At 34.8% G+C, this 14833-nt stretch overlaps 3 protein-coding genes across 4 annotated transcripts; 1 reads left to right on the forward strand and 2 right to left on the reverse strand.

Annotated features, from left to right (window-relative positions):
• The first annotated feature begins 431 nt into the window (after positions 1-431).
• LOC108204052 (uncharacterized mitochondrial protein AtMg00820-like) lies at positions 432-946 on the forward strand. Its single transcript, XM_017373332.1, has 2 exons — positions 432-537; positions 609-946. The coding sequence occupies exons 1-2, from the start codon at positions 432-434 to the stop codon at positions 944-946; spliced, it is 444 nt and encodes a 147-aa protein (XP_017228821.1).
• Positions 947-3251: 2305 nt separating this feature from the next.
• Positions 3252-5371, reverse strand: LOC108192527 (tetraspanin-2). The gene is made up of 2 exons (XM_017373337.2): positions 4780-5371; positions 3252-3844 (listed from the first exon to the last, which is right to left on the reverse strand). Exons 1-2 carry the CDS (start codon positions 5275-5277, stop codon positions 3548-3550), a joined length of 795 nt encoding a protein of 264 aa, XP_017228826.1. The 5' UTR covers positions 5278-5371; the 3' UTR covers positions 3252-3547.
• Positions 5372-6003: 632 nt separating this feature from the next.
• LOC108192349 (inactive protein kinase SELMODRAFT_444075) lies at positions 6004-12105 on the reverse strand. 2 transcript variants are annotated; one of them, XM_017373335.2, is made up of 10 exons: positions 11975-12105; positions 11279-11456; positions 10066-10220; positions 9860-9954; positions 8665-9689; positions 8179-8336; positions 7955-8031; positions 7732-7879; positions 6771-6920; positions 6004-6383 (listed from the first exon to the last, which is right to left on the reverse strand). In XM_017373335.2, exons 1-10 carry the CDS (start codon positions 12053-12055, stop codon positions 6336-6338), a joined length of 2115 nt encoding a protein of 704 aa, XP_017228824.1. In that variant the 5' UTR covers positions 12056-12105; the 3' UTR covers positions 6004-6335. The 2 variants fall into 2 exon arrangements, with proteins under 2 accessions (XP_017228824.1, XP_017228825.1); XM_017373336.2 differs by having other exon boundaries at positions 11600-12055.
• Positions 12106-14833: the final 2728 nt, after the last annotated feature.

Consider the following 14833-nt stretch of genomic DNA (forward strand, 5'->3'; position numbering starts at 1 on the left):
CTGGATGTATTCAAAGAGTCTTCCTTAAGAGTTATGGGCAGAGGCTATGCGTTGTGCTTGTCATGTGATTAATAGATTAGCTTCAAAAGTCATTAACATGCAGACTCCATACGAAGTTTTTTATAAGGAGAAACCTTCGGTCTCGTATTTCAGAATTTTTGGCTCTGTATGTTATGTCATTGTTTCTGATCAACTGCGTGCAAAAATGGATGCTAAGGCACAAAAATATGTTTTTGTGGGCTATGATCTTGAAAGAAAAGGATGGCGGTGTATGGATCCTCACACTCTCAAAGTTGTGACATCTAGGGATGTTGTCTTTGATGAAACATCATCTTATTATGTGTAGCCTATACTAACACAACTTCCAGATCCACCAAACATTGAAAATGAAGACAATGAAGATGTGCAAGACTGAAAAAATCATTATCATGATGGTTCAGCAAGTGAAAGTGAAACAACTCATGCAGCAGATGGTGGAACTTAAGGAAGTGATCAACTGCCTAGACGATCAGAAAGATGACGTGGGAGGAATAAAAGGTACAAGGACTACACTATCGGGGCTGATTATGATGGAATAACATAGTGTTTCTTTGCTGGTCCTTTTGAAGAATCTGAACCATCATCATGTGAAGATGCTAAAGGACATCTAAATTGGGAAGCTACTCTGGAGGAAGAAATATCAGCACACCATAAGAATGAGACATGGGATCTAGAACCTAAACCTAAAGGAGTCGAGCCAATTTCTTCCAAATGGATTTACAAAGTCAAGCGTAAATCTGATGGAAGTGTGGACCGATATAAGACGAGACTTGTGGCTCGTGGTTTCTCCCAAAAACATGGCCTTGACTATGAAGAAACTTTCAGTCCAGTAGCTAAGATGACATTAGTTCGAGCTACTTTATCTACGGCAGCTTCTAAAGGATGGAAACTTTGGCAATTGACGTAAAGAACGCATTTCTCTATGGAGATATTGATAGAGAAATCCATATGGAGCAGCCTTTCGGATTCAAATCAAAGAAATTTCCTGATTACGTATATCGACTGAAGAAAGCAATTTATGGGCTTCAACAAGCTCCGCAGGCCTGGTTCGGGAAAATTGCTCAATATCTAATATTTTGTGGCTATGCTTCCTCAAGTGCTGATGCGAGTTTATTTATAAAGAAAGATTCGAAGGTCTATGTCATTGTGTTATTATATGTCGATGACATGATAATAACTGGGAACGATGAACAAGAAATAAATAGATTGAAGAATGAACTCGCTACCCGTTTTCAGTTGAAAAATCTAGGGGAGCTGAAACACTTTCTTGGTTTCGAGGCATCAATGTGCAAAGATGGTATTTTCGTTTATCAAGGTCAATATGCTAAAAAGATCCTTGAGAAATTCAAGATTATGAAATGCAGACCAGCATCCACTCCAATGGAGCAAAATCTGAAGATGAAAGCTAATATTGGGAAAGAGCTCAAATATGTAAAGACATATCGCACTTTAGTTGGAAGCTTAATAAATCTGACGATTACGAGGCCTGATATTTCATTTCGATTTGAGTTATTAGTCAATTCATGCAAAAGCCAAAGAAGCTTCACTTGGATGCTGCACATAGGATACTTCGTTATCTTAAGCATACAATGGATTACAGGCTGTTTTACTAAGTGGGTTCACTAATGCAGATTGGGCAGGTGATCCCTTGTCAAGAAGATCAACGTCAGGTTATATTTTCAACCTTGGTTCGGCAATAATATCTTGGTGTAGCAAGAAGCAAGGCTACCGTAGCACTGTCAAGTACAGAGACAGAGTATAATATATGCAGCTACAGTTGCTGCAAAGGAGTGCGTATGGCTAACAAGATTAATTAAGAACATCAACCATTCTTTTGTGGAACCAGTTGAGCTATATTGTGATAATATGAGCTCAAGTTGTCTAGTTTCCAATCCGGTATTTCACATGAGAACTAAGCACATTGAAGTGCACTATCATTAATTCATACGGGAGAAGGTGTTGCAAGAGGAGATTGATCTTATTAAAGTTGATACAAATAAACAACTTGCTGATATAATTACAAAGGCACTACCTAAGGCGAAATTTGAGTTTATTAGAGAACAATTCGGCTTGGTTCCTGAAGTTCGCACAAAGGGGGAGTGTTGAAATATTGTGCAAACTTCCTGAAGTTTCTAAAAGTACTAAGAAGCCGAATACTTTCTTCTGTAAATACTGCATATTTGATTCCATCCATATATATATTTTCTTCCTTATGAGTTCTAGTCTCAATAAGAATGCTAGTTCTTACTGTTCATATATTATGATATGAATATACCACACTAATTCGTTATATATGGATGATGAGATTCTATTGATACAGACCCAATTCCAATAGACTTATCGGAGGGTCCCATTGACGTGCATCCGGTAGGAATTGAACCTATGAATTCACCAATTATAAGTTGGGCGCTTTAAACGTTCAACCATGGATGCTTAGCGGGGATCCTGGTACATGATGTATTTGGTACCTTATCCATTCTATAGGTTCATGCATTAGAAAGATTAATGTATCAGCATTTAATATAAGTACCATGAATCTATCAAGGCTCATGCATCTAAATCATCTAGAATAGCCTATTGCATTTATATATTGTAATATGCACATTAGTGTAACAGATTTCAGCACTAAGAATATTTCACAAGTAATATGTTCTCTCTTAAGTTAAACATCAGTGTGTATGAGTTTTCTGTCTAGTATGAATAATCTCTCAACTGTCTTATCTTAATTTTTTTAATATGAATTGTTTCTGAAAAAGATACTTGTATATATTTATATATATTTTAAGATTAATGACTTGTTTTATAAATAAGAATATTAAACATTTATAAATTATATAATATTAAAAAATATTATATAAATGTGATTTTTTCCGAATAACTCTTTCTGAACATCCAAGTTTAGAATCACTAGAGTTAAAAGCTTGTGGAAATGTAGTACTGCTGCTGTGTGTTTAGTGCTGGTAAAGTCGGTTGATTGCCTACTAAAAATTTTTTGTTATTGATTGTCTACCTAAAACCTTTGTAGAATTCCAACTATAATTTTAGCAAGCTTCGAAACAAACAACACGCTAGAAATTGTACAATCCCACAACGACGCACATGGAAACACATGATTTGTTGCGAAATAATAAAACACACATTTATATATTTCGAAGAAGACAAGAGGGAGCACAATTGCATCAATCTAGAAGAGAATCTATGGATAAATAAAGTGATGAACAATTGAATACGATTCCAACTTAATCATGTTCCAATAAAATACATAGCGAATATGGAATCCAGAACCTGAAAAAAAGGTTACGAAACTCCCAAATTGCTTTAAATTGATTCTGTAAAATGGATATCGAACCAGAATATCTACATAATTAACTAGTGATAAACAAACTTAGTCCGAAGGAACAAAAATCATCCTAACATATTCCAAACTAAAATTATCTTTTGACGAACCGAAGGAACAGAGATCATACTGACATATTCCGAACTAAAATCATCTTCTGACGAATGAGGCCTACTTGTGCTGAGAAAGATTCGTGATTTGAGCATTCTTAAAGGCGCTGCAGGCGATGAGATAAACGCAGATCAAAACCACGACAGCCACAATCAAAATGACATTAGCTTTTCTCCATTCCTTCCTGAGGTTCCCTAGTAAACCAGCCTTGCAAGAATCGCAACTGTAGCACAATTGGCTAGGGTCATTATTCCAGATAGAGCAATCTGCATCAGCAACTGAATTCACCGGGTTTATCCACATTGTCGGGTTCACGTACTGGTACCCGCACATAGTTGGTGGCTTGCAACATCCTGACTGAAATAAGAATTTTTTTGTCAATTTTGACATGATCTCTGACATCTCGAGTAAAGAATAGCACGTTTAATTAAACCAAACCAACTCAGTGTAACCTGCTCGTACGTGTAGTGTAACCTACTTAGTGTAATCCACTTGTAGAGTAAGGTCTGAGGAGGATAAAATATTACCTACTTAGTTTATCCACTCGTAGAGTAAGGTCTGAGTATGATAAAATTTAGCGATTTAGTGATGAAGGAAGATTTTTACCCTTATCACTCAATGTGTATAAACTAAACATTTTATTCGGAAGATGTCAGAGTATAAAATACTGTATAGGCGCACTGATCAACTTTTCTAAAGATAAAAAGTGTGTAATGATGCTAATATGCTTGGTTCTCCTGCCCTAATTAAAGGAAAAAAGAGTATCAAACAACATGGCAGTATTTGAGATAAGTTCAAACAATGCACAACCCTTAACCAACTTTTCCAATCAAGAATATAAGTATAGGATTAGGTTAAAAGGTTTACTACAGTTTGACAAACAGGTTCTTAATGGAATGCCCTTTAATCCTTGATTTACTGATCACAGGGGTTTTATATTGGAATATAATTAATCAAATTAGAAAAAATAGCTTTAAAGCATGGTACATAAAGATTCATGAGTAACAAAAGATTGAAATGCAAAAGGCTTAATAACAGTAATCATGTCAACTTTCAGATGTAATTATCATACACAGATTGATTTAAGCTAATATATTAATGTTTAGTTTAACCATGTTTGAGACTCTTGGTTTTTAAACATAAGAGAGTCTTTACGAAAACAACCTTTATCCGGATTTGTATAGTTCTCGTACATCTAACCTTCCTTAGACGGTTGAGAATGAGTCGTATGTCAGATTTAGCTATAAGAGTCTAGGGATTAAGAAGGAACGATATGTAAAAGCAAAGTTTACCTCAATAGGAGTGAGATGAGCATTGAAAAACTGATAAGCAGAGTCATATTCTTGACTAAGCTTGGGACAAACTTTAGAATTAGCTAAACAAGCCCTTATACCATGCCAGTTTTCATCATCTGTAACATGATCCCTCAGCCATTTGGAAAATCCCGTGAGACGATACTCCTTGTACCTACGACCAGGTACAGAGAACTGGCCAGAGGGTCGAGCAACGGTGAATGCAAGGATGAGGAGAACTAGGAGGAAAACAATGAGAAAGGCCATGGAGAATAGGAAGAAAGACAGGAGTCCTGGTTTGTTCCAGTAAGCGCCTACAAAACCCGATAAGGCCACAAGGAGGAAGAGGATTCCAATGAAGATGACTGGAAAGCGGAGCCAGTGGATGCACTGGTTGTCTTGCTTGGAGGAAAGCCATATTCCGGCCGTGATTATAGGGATGGAACACATTAGTGCTATGAAGTTCACTGCTGTTATGATGTTGTTGCTAACTGCCATGCTTAGTTTAACAAGAGAGTAACAGAGCAAGAAATAAAAAGGCAAAGTTCATTACAGCTTCTCTACATGCATGTTGTACTTATATACCCTGCTGGATACTATGTTGATTGATATATTATTGATCAAGGAACTACACTTCCAAAAATGTAAAATAAAAATATGAAACCAAGAAAAACTGTCAGGGTCAATTGGTCAAACAAACAAAATTTCAAGATTTGTTTTAACCAGAAGAGTACCATGATAAAGTGTGTGCGCACTAAATAAACATATGGTCGGTATCAAAGTAAGACAAGACAAAGTTGCTACAAGGATCGATAAAGGGGATCTTCGTGTTGTTCCTCTTACCTTTTTTTTTGTTCTTTTGAATTTCAGAACAGGATAGTAATGGTGGTCCTAGTTAAGTTTTCTAAATTCTTAGAAGGCAAAGCTACAATTTCTGGCAATAAGAAAAGGATCTGAAGATAGCCAGACAGTTGAGTACTATGAATTCAAGATTTATATCAGACAATGCATTTGAATGACATGTTAGATTGCTGAGTTTCAGTCAGTACAGGTTTAAAGTTCTTGCCGAAAACCTGCCTTTCTACCCAGAAAAGAATGCAAGTTTTCAACAATCCACAAGAGCATGCTGTTGAGAATGATGGTTCATCTGTAGTGTTTGTTCCGGAGTTATACTCTGTATATTGTACAAGATGAGAGAATTCAGGGTACAGAGAAAAGAGATCCTAGAGTTTTCAAAAACACTTCTTCCTTCACCAGAAAATGGTACAGCATCCTTTAATTACTATACAAGAACAATAGACAACTGCACATTGATTCACTTTTGAAGGGAAATTTTAAGAACAAAAAAATAAAATAAAGGCTCAAGTAAATATTGCTTTACAAAGATGCTTTGTACAAAAATAGGCTCTTTGCATTCAGATGCCGTGTACGTCAGTTAAGAAGCTTTGTACTAAACTTGATGTTGCAACAGTTGAATTACAACATTGCAGCTGCCTTGCCTTGACAGTGTCATTGGACAGTCATTCTTTCGAACTATGCAAAGGGAAGGCTACTTTTTATATGCAAGAATTCATGGAAGTATCACCTTCGAGCATCCAGAGTACCTTTGTGATATACAAAAACAAGAAATGAGAAAACAATTTTATGCTACTTTTTGAGTGGTTGACTTCTATCATCTAGAAATCAACATTAAAGTGTTTCCGGGTGGAATTAAGTTGTACAAAAGATGAATATAAAGATAGATAACAGCCTGCTAATATTTGCAATCTTGAGAATTTAGATGTTAATCAGTAATTTCCGACAGATACACCTTTAGGCCTTGTCATAATAAGTTCAGATTGTAATTAGAAATAATTGGACTTGTGTTTATAGAGAGAGGGCAAGAATAATTCACTCAGACAACCATTTTCTCATTAATATTTTGGAGAACTAATGCAAATGTTTAAACATAATTTCAGTTTTGACAACTTAGTTCAATGACATGGACCAACCTGAGACATGCGAGGCCTTAAATGAGGATCCTTCCGGATGCACAAGGATGCACAATGTACCATGCATGAGATCTCTTGCTCTATATAGCCGCTTCTCAAGCGTGGATCAATCAGTTCTGTGATGGTATTCTTTTCCAATAGCGGCCTTGCCTGCTCCATATCAAAAAGAAAATAACTCCTCAATTTTCATACTTTTTAAATCGTTATCAGTTCAGTTGATTATATTCACAAACAAGTATATAACCGCTAACTGCTAAAACCCTCTATATGATGTTTCTTTCTTTAATTCTTCCTAAATTATCCTCTATCGTACTAAAAAGGAATTGGGTTTATTTCATTTTAATGTTCCCATTTGAATGTAGCATGCACGAATAAAATACCAAAATCTCCTTTTGGGTTTAGTGCTTAAATTAATCTTTATCTAAAGACACATTTACTGCATTACAAAGTTTACAATGCTGTCTTAATTCGTCTGGTACTTAAAGCATAATACACCACAAGTCCTGTAGTCTTTCAATATTCTAATATATATTGACTGGTAAACCTAATAACTATAACTAAGGAAAAATAAAAATAAACTTCATAATAAGGCCGAGTGTGTAGCCCAAAGGCACACATGACAATGGCCATAGATCCAAATCCTCACTCCCCCTCCTCTAATACACAAATACATAAGCGTAACAAAAAAAATCTTGATAATGAATTAGCGGAAATATCTTTGATTAATGACTTCAACCCATTAGTAATAGCAATGCCTAGAAATGGAAAGTTATATAGTTATAAATATCCAAATGTTAAGGCTGTAGAGTCTGTGCCAAAAAAAATTTAAAACAGTAAGGGCATTACTTTTCTGTTTTAGAGCTTGATTATTTTACAGCCTGGATAAATCATTGGGCCTATCAATGCTCCACTATAGTATTGATCCACAATATCATCTATATTAAAGTTCTATAGGACTTACCCATTCCGTGAGGCACTGTTGGCCCCTCGGCCGGTTAATATCCATTGCTTTTCGTCCAGTGATGAGCTCCACCAATATGACCCCGAAGGAATACACATCAGCCTTTTCCGTAATTTCACCAGTTTGAGTGTATTCTGGAGCCAAGTACCTAGGAAAATTTGCATTAATCAATATAATTTTTCAGACTCCATAATTAACATATCGGCTCTATCTTTGTGTTTACCCAAATGTTCCTATTACTCTTGTTTCTACACCCATGTCTCCTTCTGGCTGCCACCTAGCTAATCCAAAATCGCCAACCTGTTGAATGAAAAATGGGAAGGAAATTTGGTGAAAACAAGATGAGAAGAAGAATTATTTTGGTTGTTAAGCTGCACTCAAAATAAGATGCATATACTCAAAAATATATCTACTGCACAATTTTAGAGAGGACCTAGAATGGATTACCAGTGGTTCAAAATCATGTGTGAGCAGAATATTGTTTGGCCGCATATCACGATGGACAATACAGCCCACCCTACATTCTTCGTGAAGATATCTCAATCCTCGAGCAGCACCAACCGCAATTTTTCGTCGTGCAGACCATTCTAGTGCATCCAGATTCACTGCAATTCCAAATTTTAAAGGAAAAAGAAAGATCATACACAAGAGATAAGGCACCACATACATATTATCACACTAGATTTATGCTCTTCACGTTTTGAATAAACAATTGGGAAACTTAAAAGTTACAACAGATGAACACGACAAATAAGAAAGAAAACAATTCATGAAAAAAAAGTAAAAGGGAATGTGCATATCTTATAATGAAACTGAAAAACTAGCAATGATAAAATTAAACAAAGGAAGAAGCCAAGTGGGAAGTTAAATCTGCCAAGGGATCAATACACTTGCTAGTTGCTACAAACAATTTAAGGTCAGAAATGCAAGTACCGTATAGGTGATGATCCAAAGATCTATTGCAAATATATTCATAAACTAGTAATCGTTTCCTGTCTTCCACACACAGGCCAATGAGCATCACCACGTTACGATGTTGAGCACAGCTTAGGACCTCAACTTCAGAGCAAAATTCATGATCACCCTGAGAACTAGCTGGTTTATGTTGTTTGACGGCTATGACCTGACCATCTGGTAAAACACCTCTGTGTACAGAACCAAAACCACCTTCAGCCAAGAAATTAGCTTCAGAGAATCCATCTGTGGCATGTTCTAGCTCTGCATAGGTAAACCATTGAGGAGGTTTTCCAAAAACAGGCGCTTTGTGCTGACATACTGAACATAATGGAGGAGGTTCAGCAAGTGTATTTCTGGTGCATGATATAGTTGTTCTCAGATTCTTACTTGAGTCTTGATTGTGCCTGTCAGTCAGCACCTTAATTTCATGGTCTCGATCAAGTTCAGAGAATTTTCCCCTTAAACCTTCAGACACAGGATTCAAATATCTGCCACTAGATAACTGTGATTTTTTCACCAAATATTTTGACAATTCACCAGAAGAACTAAGACCATCTCGCATCCATTGCTGGGAACTTGAACTTGTTGAAGGAGAACTAAAGTCTTCACTTTCAGTATCAGAGTCAGAATCATCAGGACTTTGATATCTGTCTGTATACAAAAATCTCTCTTTATTCAGATCCCAGTTGAAATCAGATGTCACAAATGGTGATGTAATCAGATTTAAGTTTGATATCGGCAGTTTTCCAGCACCAGTGATTTTACAAGATGAATGTTCTGGACTGCTTGTTGGAGTGACATTTGGCACCCGAGTGGCCTTCCACAGACTGTGGTCACTTACCCCATGTTCTGCAGATGAATCTGACGCAGATGAAATATCAGTTTCCATCTTAGGTGATCCAACCAGATTTAAACGAAGTACTTTAGCCTGAGACTTTTTCATTACAACAAGATTGGATTCTAGCTGTTCCATGCAAAGTTTTGCCTCCGTCTTTAGTTTTCTGTTTTTTGAATTTAAATGGAATGATTAAAATATAAAAAAAAAAAAGAATACTCACAGAGTTTCAATAATAAGAAACTTAATTTCTAAGGATAAAAGACAAACTTTTTAGACCAAAACAACTCTAATGCACAAACATATCATAATATTCCATCAGATGTAATATATTACTTATCCAATACAACCCAATGTGTTTGAGCTTTTTTGGCTTCAGCAGCCACTACTCCACTTGGTGAGCCACAGACAACTTTTATCTTGAGTTTTATCTGTTAGGAAGAATTAGTGCACTACAATTCAGTGACAGTAATAGAAGCATAGAATTAGCATATCATACCAAAATATAAGGTAAGCATAAGAGTTCCTACCAACTTAATTACCTTATCTATATCATATACATCACGGAGTTGAAGCATCATATCGGAGCATGAGTCTACAATATCATCTTTCTGATATGGCACTGTTCCAGAAAGAGATCTCCAGTGACTAGAGGTGCAATCACTTCCAAATTTACGGAAACCCCATATTTTTTTACCTACAAAAGGAAAATATTATATATTATCGAAATCTATAAAGTCTGCAACTGATACCAGAAGCCTATAAGAGAATAATAAGTAACAACGTTCAGAAGGCCTAGATAATAAGACCCACAGGACACATGTAATGAGAAGATTGTTATTCTTGTTAATATAGACCTAAACTGAAACTAGAATATCAATTAAGTCACTAATTGCTTTAATCATAAAAACTTGAGATTTTCCTTAACTGATTTGTGCTATATAAATAATTTTCCCAATACATATCTTTCAGGTCACCAAGCTGTTGAATAAGTATAAGTGCATGCCTTAAAGCAAGTCCAATGCATAGCTTTATTTGGTTTTATAGCTATAATCTAGAACCAGATGTACAAAACATCACTCCAATGCGTAGAATTAAATGGAAAAAAAAAATGCAATTTGCTATATTAAGTATTAACAACCAAAGATGGCAATAGACATCCTTGCCACATCACCAATCAACTAGAATCCAAGTGCAAGTTGCTCCACTTCAAATGAAAGTATGAAGAGTTAGATAAAATGTTAGTCAAATCTGGAATTACTTAATTGCAAATTGTGACTAACATTGGAGCTTAAGTTCTATTTTAGCACCAAAAAGCACTTCTCAATGTCAAATTGTAGCAATAGCTATAGCCATCTTGCATTTAGCAGTAGGCATGCTCTAATTGCGTAAAATACTACATAAATATGAATCTTTAATAAAATTTCAACCTTAAGCTTCCATCACTTATTTGGAGTTGATCAAATGGGGTAATCTGTATGAACATATACATTATTAGAAGAACTGCACATGAGGCCTCAAATCAAAAGATCTACATTATACATACGTTTCAGAAGTTAATGATTAAGTAACATCACCAATACCTTTAGACCATCAAAACAATGAACACAAAACCTCAGACTAACTTACAAGCAATCACCGACACACACCTAAAACCGCAAAATACTCGATCCAAACTACAAATACACCAATTCCATTTACTTCTCAACAAGTAAAACACATAGATAGGCAACAAACATAAAGATGCTTGCTTACTTGAACTCAAAACAGGAATGATCACTAGCAGTTTAAGACAATCCCCAGGTTGAACAACATGAGTTAAAGCCCAAACCACAGCAGTTCTTGGAATTTCACCAGATGCTTTAATAGCTACAAGAAGTTGTCTCTCTTCCACATTCAAGTCCCTCACTTTACTCTGTTCCCTCATACCCATCTGCCAAATAAGCAATTTCACACACACCAGTGACCAATTAGCTCAAATCCTCAAAACCCTTTACAATAGAACAGTTTTCGAATCAAGAAACTCAAATACTAACAAAACTCAAATGGGGTTTTCGATAAAAATGCCAAACTTACATAAAGTTTCCTCAAATCCTTGAAACCCTTTACACAAAATCCATTTTCTTTAATCAAGAAAGTCAAATATTAACAAAACCCAAATGGGGTTCACATAAAGCTGTTAACTTTATATATAGTTTGCTCAAATTCTTGAACTCCTAAACAAAAAAGCCAATTTCTTGAATCAAGAAAGTCAAATACTAACAAAACCCAAATGGGGTTTCACAAAGATGCAAGCTTTATAAAAAGACAATCAAAAAGAGTGAAAATTAGAGTGACCCAAGTGGTGGAAATGGTCATATGAATGAAAGTAGATTGAAGCAACTTTCATGTGTTAGGGATGATCCAAGAAGATGCAGTAAAAAGTGGGGCCCACATGTAAAAAGAAACTACCAGAAATCTGCTGGCCTGGCCGTTATAATTGTAGTTTTGTGTGTGTGTTTTTGTATAAAGGAAATGGACGTGCTGGAACATGAGGGAAGGACAGTTTGATGCTGATATATATAGACAAACAAGTTTCGCTGAAATGTAGATAAGCTTTGTCTAATTACTGTACCATTAGTCTATTAGTCTCTCTGTCCCTCTCATTTGTTTACCGTTATTATTTTGAGATGTCCCTCTCATTTCTTTACATTACCATAAATAGTAAGTTTTTCTCATCATTACACCCACTATCTTCCCCCACTATCTCATATTTAACAATAAAAACTACTATTACACCCACTACTTTCCTCCACTATCTCAAATCTATAATTAAATATTGATAGGTCCCACCACTTTACCCACTTTTCATCTACATTGTCTTGGTCTCCGTGTCCCCCTCCAATGTAAACAATTGAGGGGGACGGAGGGAGTATTAGTTATTTAATTATTTATTTTGTTTGTTTTTGTTTGTGGTTTATGTTTTTATTATTACTGGACCAGGGACTGACGTGGTTAACTTGCATTACAGTATATACAAATTGTTTATAGCAAAGCACAGATGATTTAGAGTTTAGACAAGGTTTCTCTGAAAATCTCTTGTGCATGGCCTATTGGCCCATTGGGTCATGAATGATTGACATAAAATAAAATTTTGAGAATTTAAGTAATGTTTTCTAAAAAAATAAATGATAAACGATCAGGGGCGTCTCCAGGATTTCGGAGGCCCTAGTAATATACTACAAAGAATCAAAAATATGTAGTATCTAGTATAGAAAATTAATTTTGAATTAAAAATCTCAAAGTAGAGAAGAATTGAAGAGATCACTATATATTACCTTTGCTGGCTTGCTGCTCTGGTTCTATATCTGCTCAATTGAGCGTATTAGGTTTTCTACCTTTTTGGATATATTAAAGACTTAAAGTGATTTAAAATATTAAAAAACATTATATTTTATTGGGCTTTTATCTATTTTTTATTTTATTACATGGGCCTAAAGTTAAAGGACTGTATAAATAGGAGGCCCCTGTATGGATGGAGGCCCTAGGCAAATAGATGGGAAGACTCCCCCTGAAGACGCCTCTGTAAACGATGTTGTTTCGAAGAATTGATCTTAACTAATACTCTATAATATGAAATTCAATTCGAGTTTTAATTTTATAAAATTTAATTATAAATCAAACACCATCAAAAATAGTTTAATTCAATGCATGCACAAGATGATTTTTAAGAAAATATTTGTTCATGATTAACGAATTTGGGAACCATAACCTCAAATATATATATATTAGTTTCTGAATTATTATTTTGTGTTGTGAAATGGATGAACCATTCATTTCTCATTTTTAATATCGTTTGTTACCATATTAAAGTTCATTATCATATTAAAGTGACATATTCTATTTATAATAATTTAAAATATTAATAACATACTATTTTTAAATTATAGTCAACCAACATAGCCAATATCATCTAATCAAAATTTATTACAGGCAAAATTTACATAATGACTCAGAGGTCTAATTTAGTCGACTATTATAACCAACGTCGTTGAAGATGCTATAAACACAAACTAATCTAAAGTAATTGTGTAGTGTATAGATATCCTGTTATTCCTGCTGATTGAGACAAAATTCATTAAATATACAAGTACTCCCTCCGTCTTTAAATACTTTTCCTATTTGTACTTTTCATGTTTGCCAACACACACTTTTGATCGTTAATATTCTTTCATTTCGTAGTAGCATTAAATATAAAACTTCACTGTATTAAAGTACTCGTGAATACGAATCCAACGAGATCACTCGTGACTATATTTAGTTTTATAGATTATATGTAAATTAGTAATTTGTTTATGAACAGTACCGACATCACAAACATGAAAAGAAAAAAGAAACGGAAGGAGTAACTCTTTCTGCGTACTACGTAGATCTGTAACATATCGAATCGGCACGACTGTAGTGCCAAACACGAATCACGAACTCTTTTAAAAGATGGACGGCAGATCACATTCAAGAAACTTATGGCAACAAAGCTGCAGTCTCATAATGGTCAACGTAAGGGAACTCACTACTCACCTTTACATAGTATAAATTGTTGAGCAGAAAATAAATTACAGTATACTATCTAAACTTTGTGAGAAATTATCAAACAGTGTTTTTTTAATTTAAGACTATTTGGTTCGTGTGTTTATATAAGTACCTTTTTTCCTATTTTTAACAGTGCTTCTTAACTTACAGGCATTTGATTCATGATAAAAATAAGTACTTATTTTCGATCTTGACAAGTTAACCGAAATATTAACTTAGAAAAAATGTATGAAACTACAAGCACGTCTTATGCAATATAAGAATTGAGCAGCCATGGCCCTTTTTATATTGCCTCCAGCATTTTGATTCCTTAATTATTATGGTTTTGTTTATTCTTTATTGTTGTACTTCATTTGTCTTTCCTTCTGGTTTCATTCAGGTGGCTTAGTTTGAGACTTGTGATTAGAATAATAAGTCATTTTTGAATTGTTGTGGCTTTATTAATCTATACTGTTACAGGATAATAATCCCTGATAATACTTTTTGCCAGACTAAGCATATATTAATAGATACTAATACTTTATGGGCTCAACAGACTTCAATAATCTTGTTAAGACTTTGTTTTTTCTACATCCAGTGGGGCAAAAAGGATCAGCTGGTTCTTAATTGACTTGATATAGTAATTAGTAAGACTGAAATTGTGATTTAGAAGTAATTAATAGTGAAACAATTGGTTAATCATTTTGCAGTGCCTGTGTTAGATTATTTCAGTTTATTAAATTAGTGAAAAGAAACAAAAGA

The sequence above is a fragment of the Daucus carota genome, chromosome 8, assembly GCF_001625215.2.
Source record: "Daucus carota subsp. sativus chromosome 8, DH1 v3.0, whole genome shotgun sequence".
In the NCBI taxonomy this organism is placed as follows: Eukaryota; Viridiplantae; Streptophyta; class Magnoliopsida; order Apiales; family Apiaceae; genus Daucus; species Daucus carota.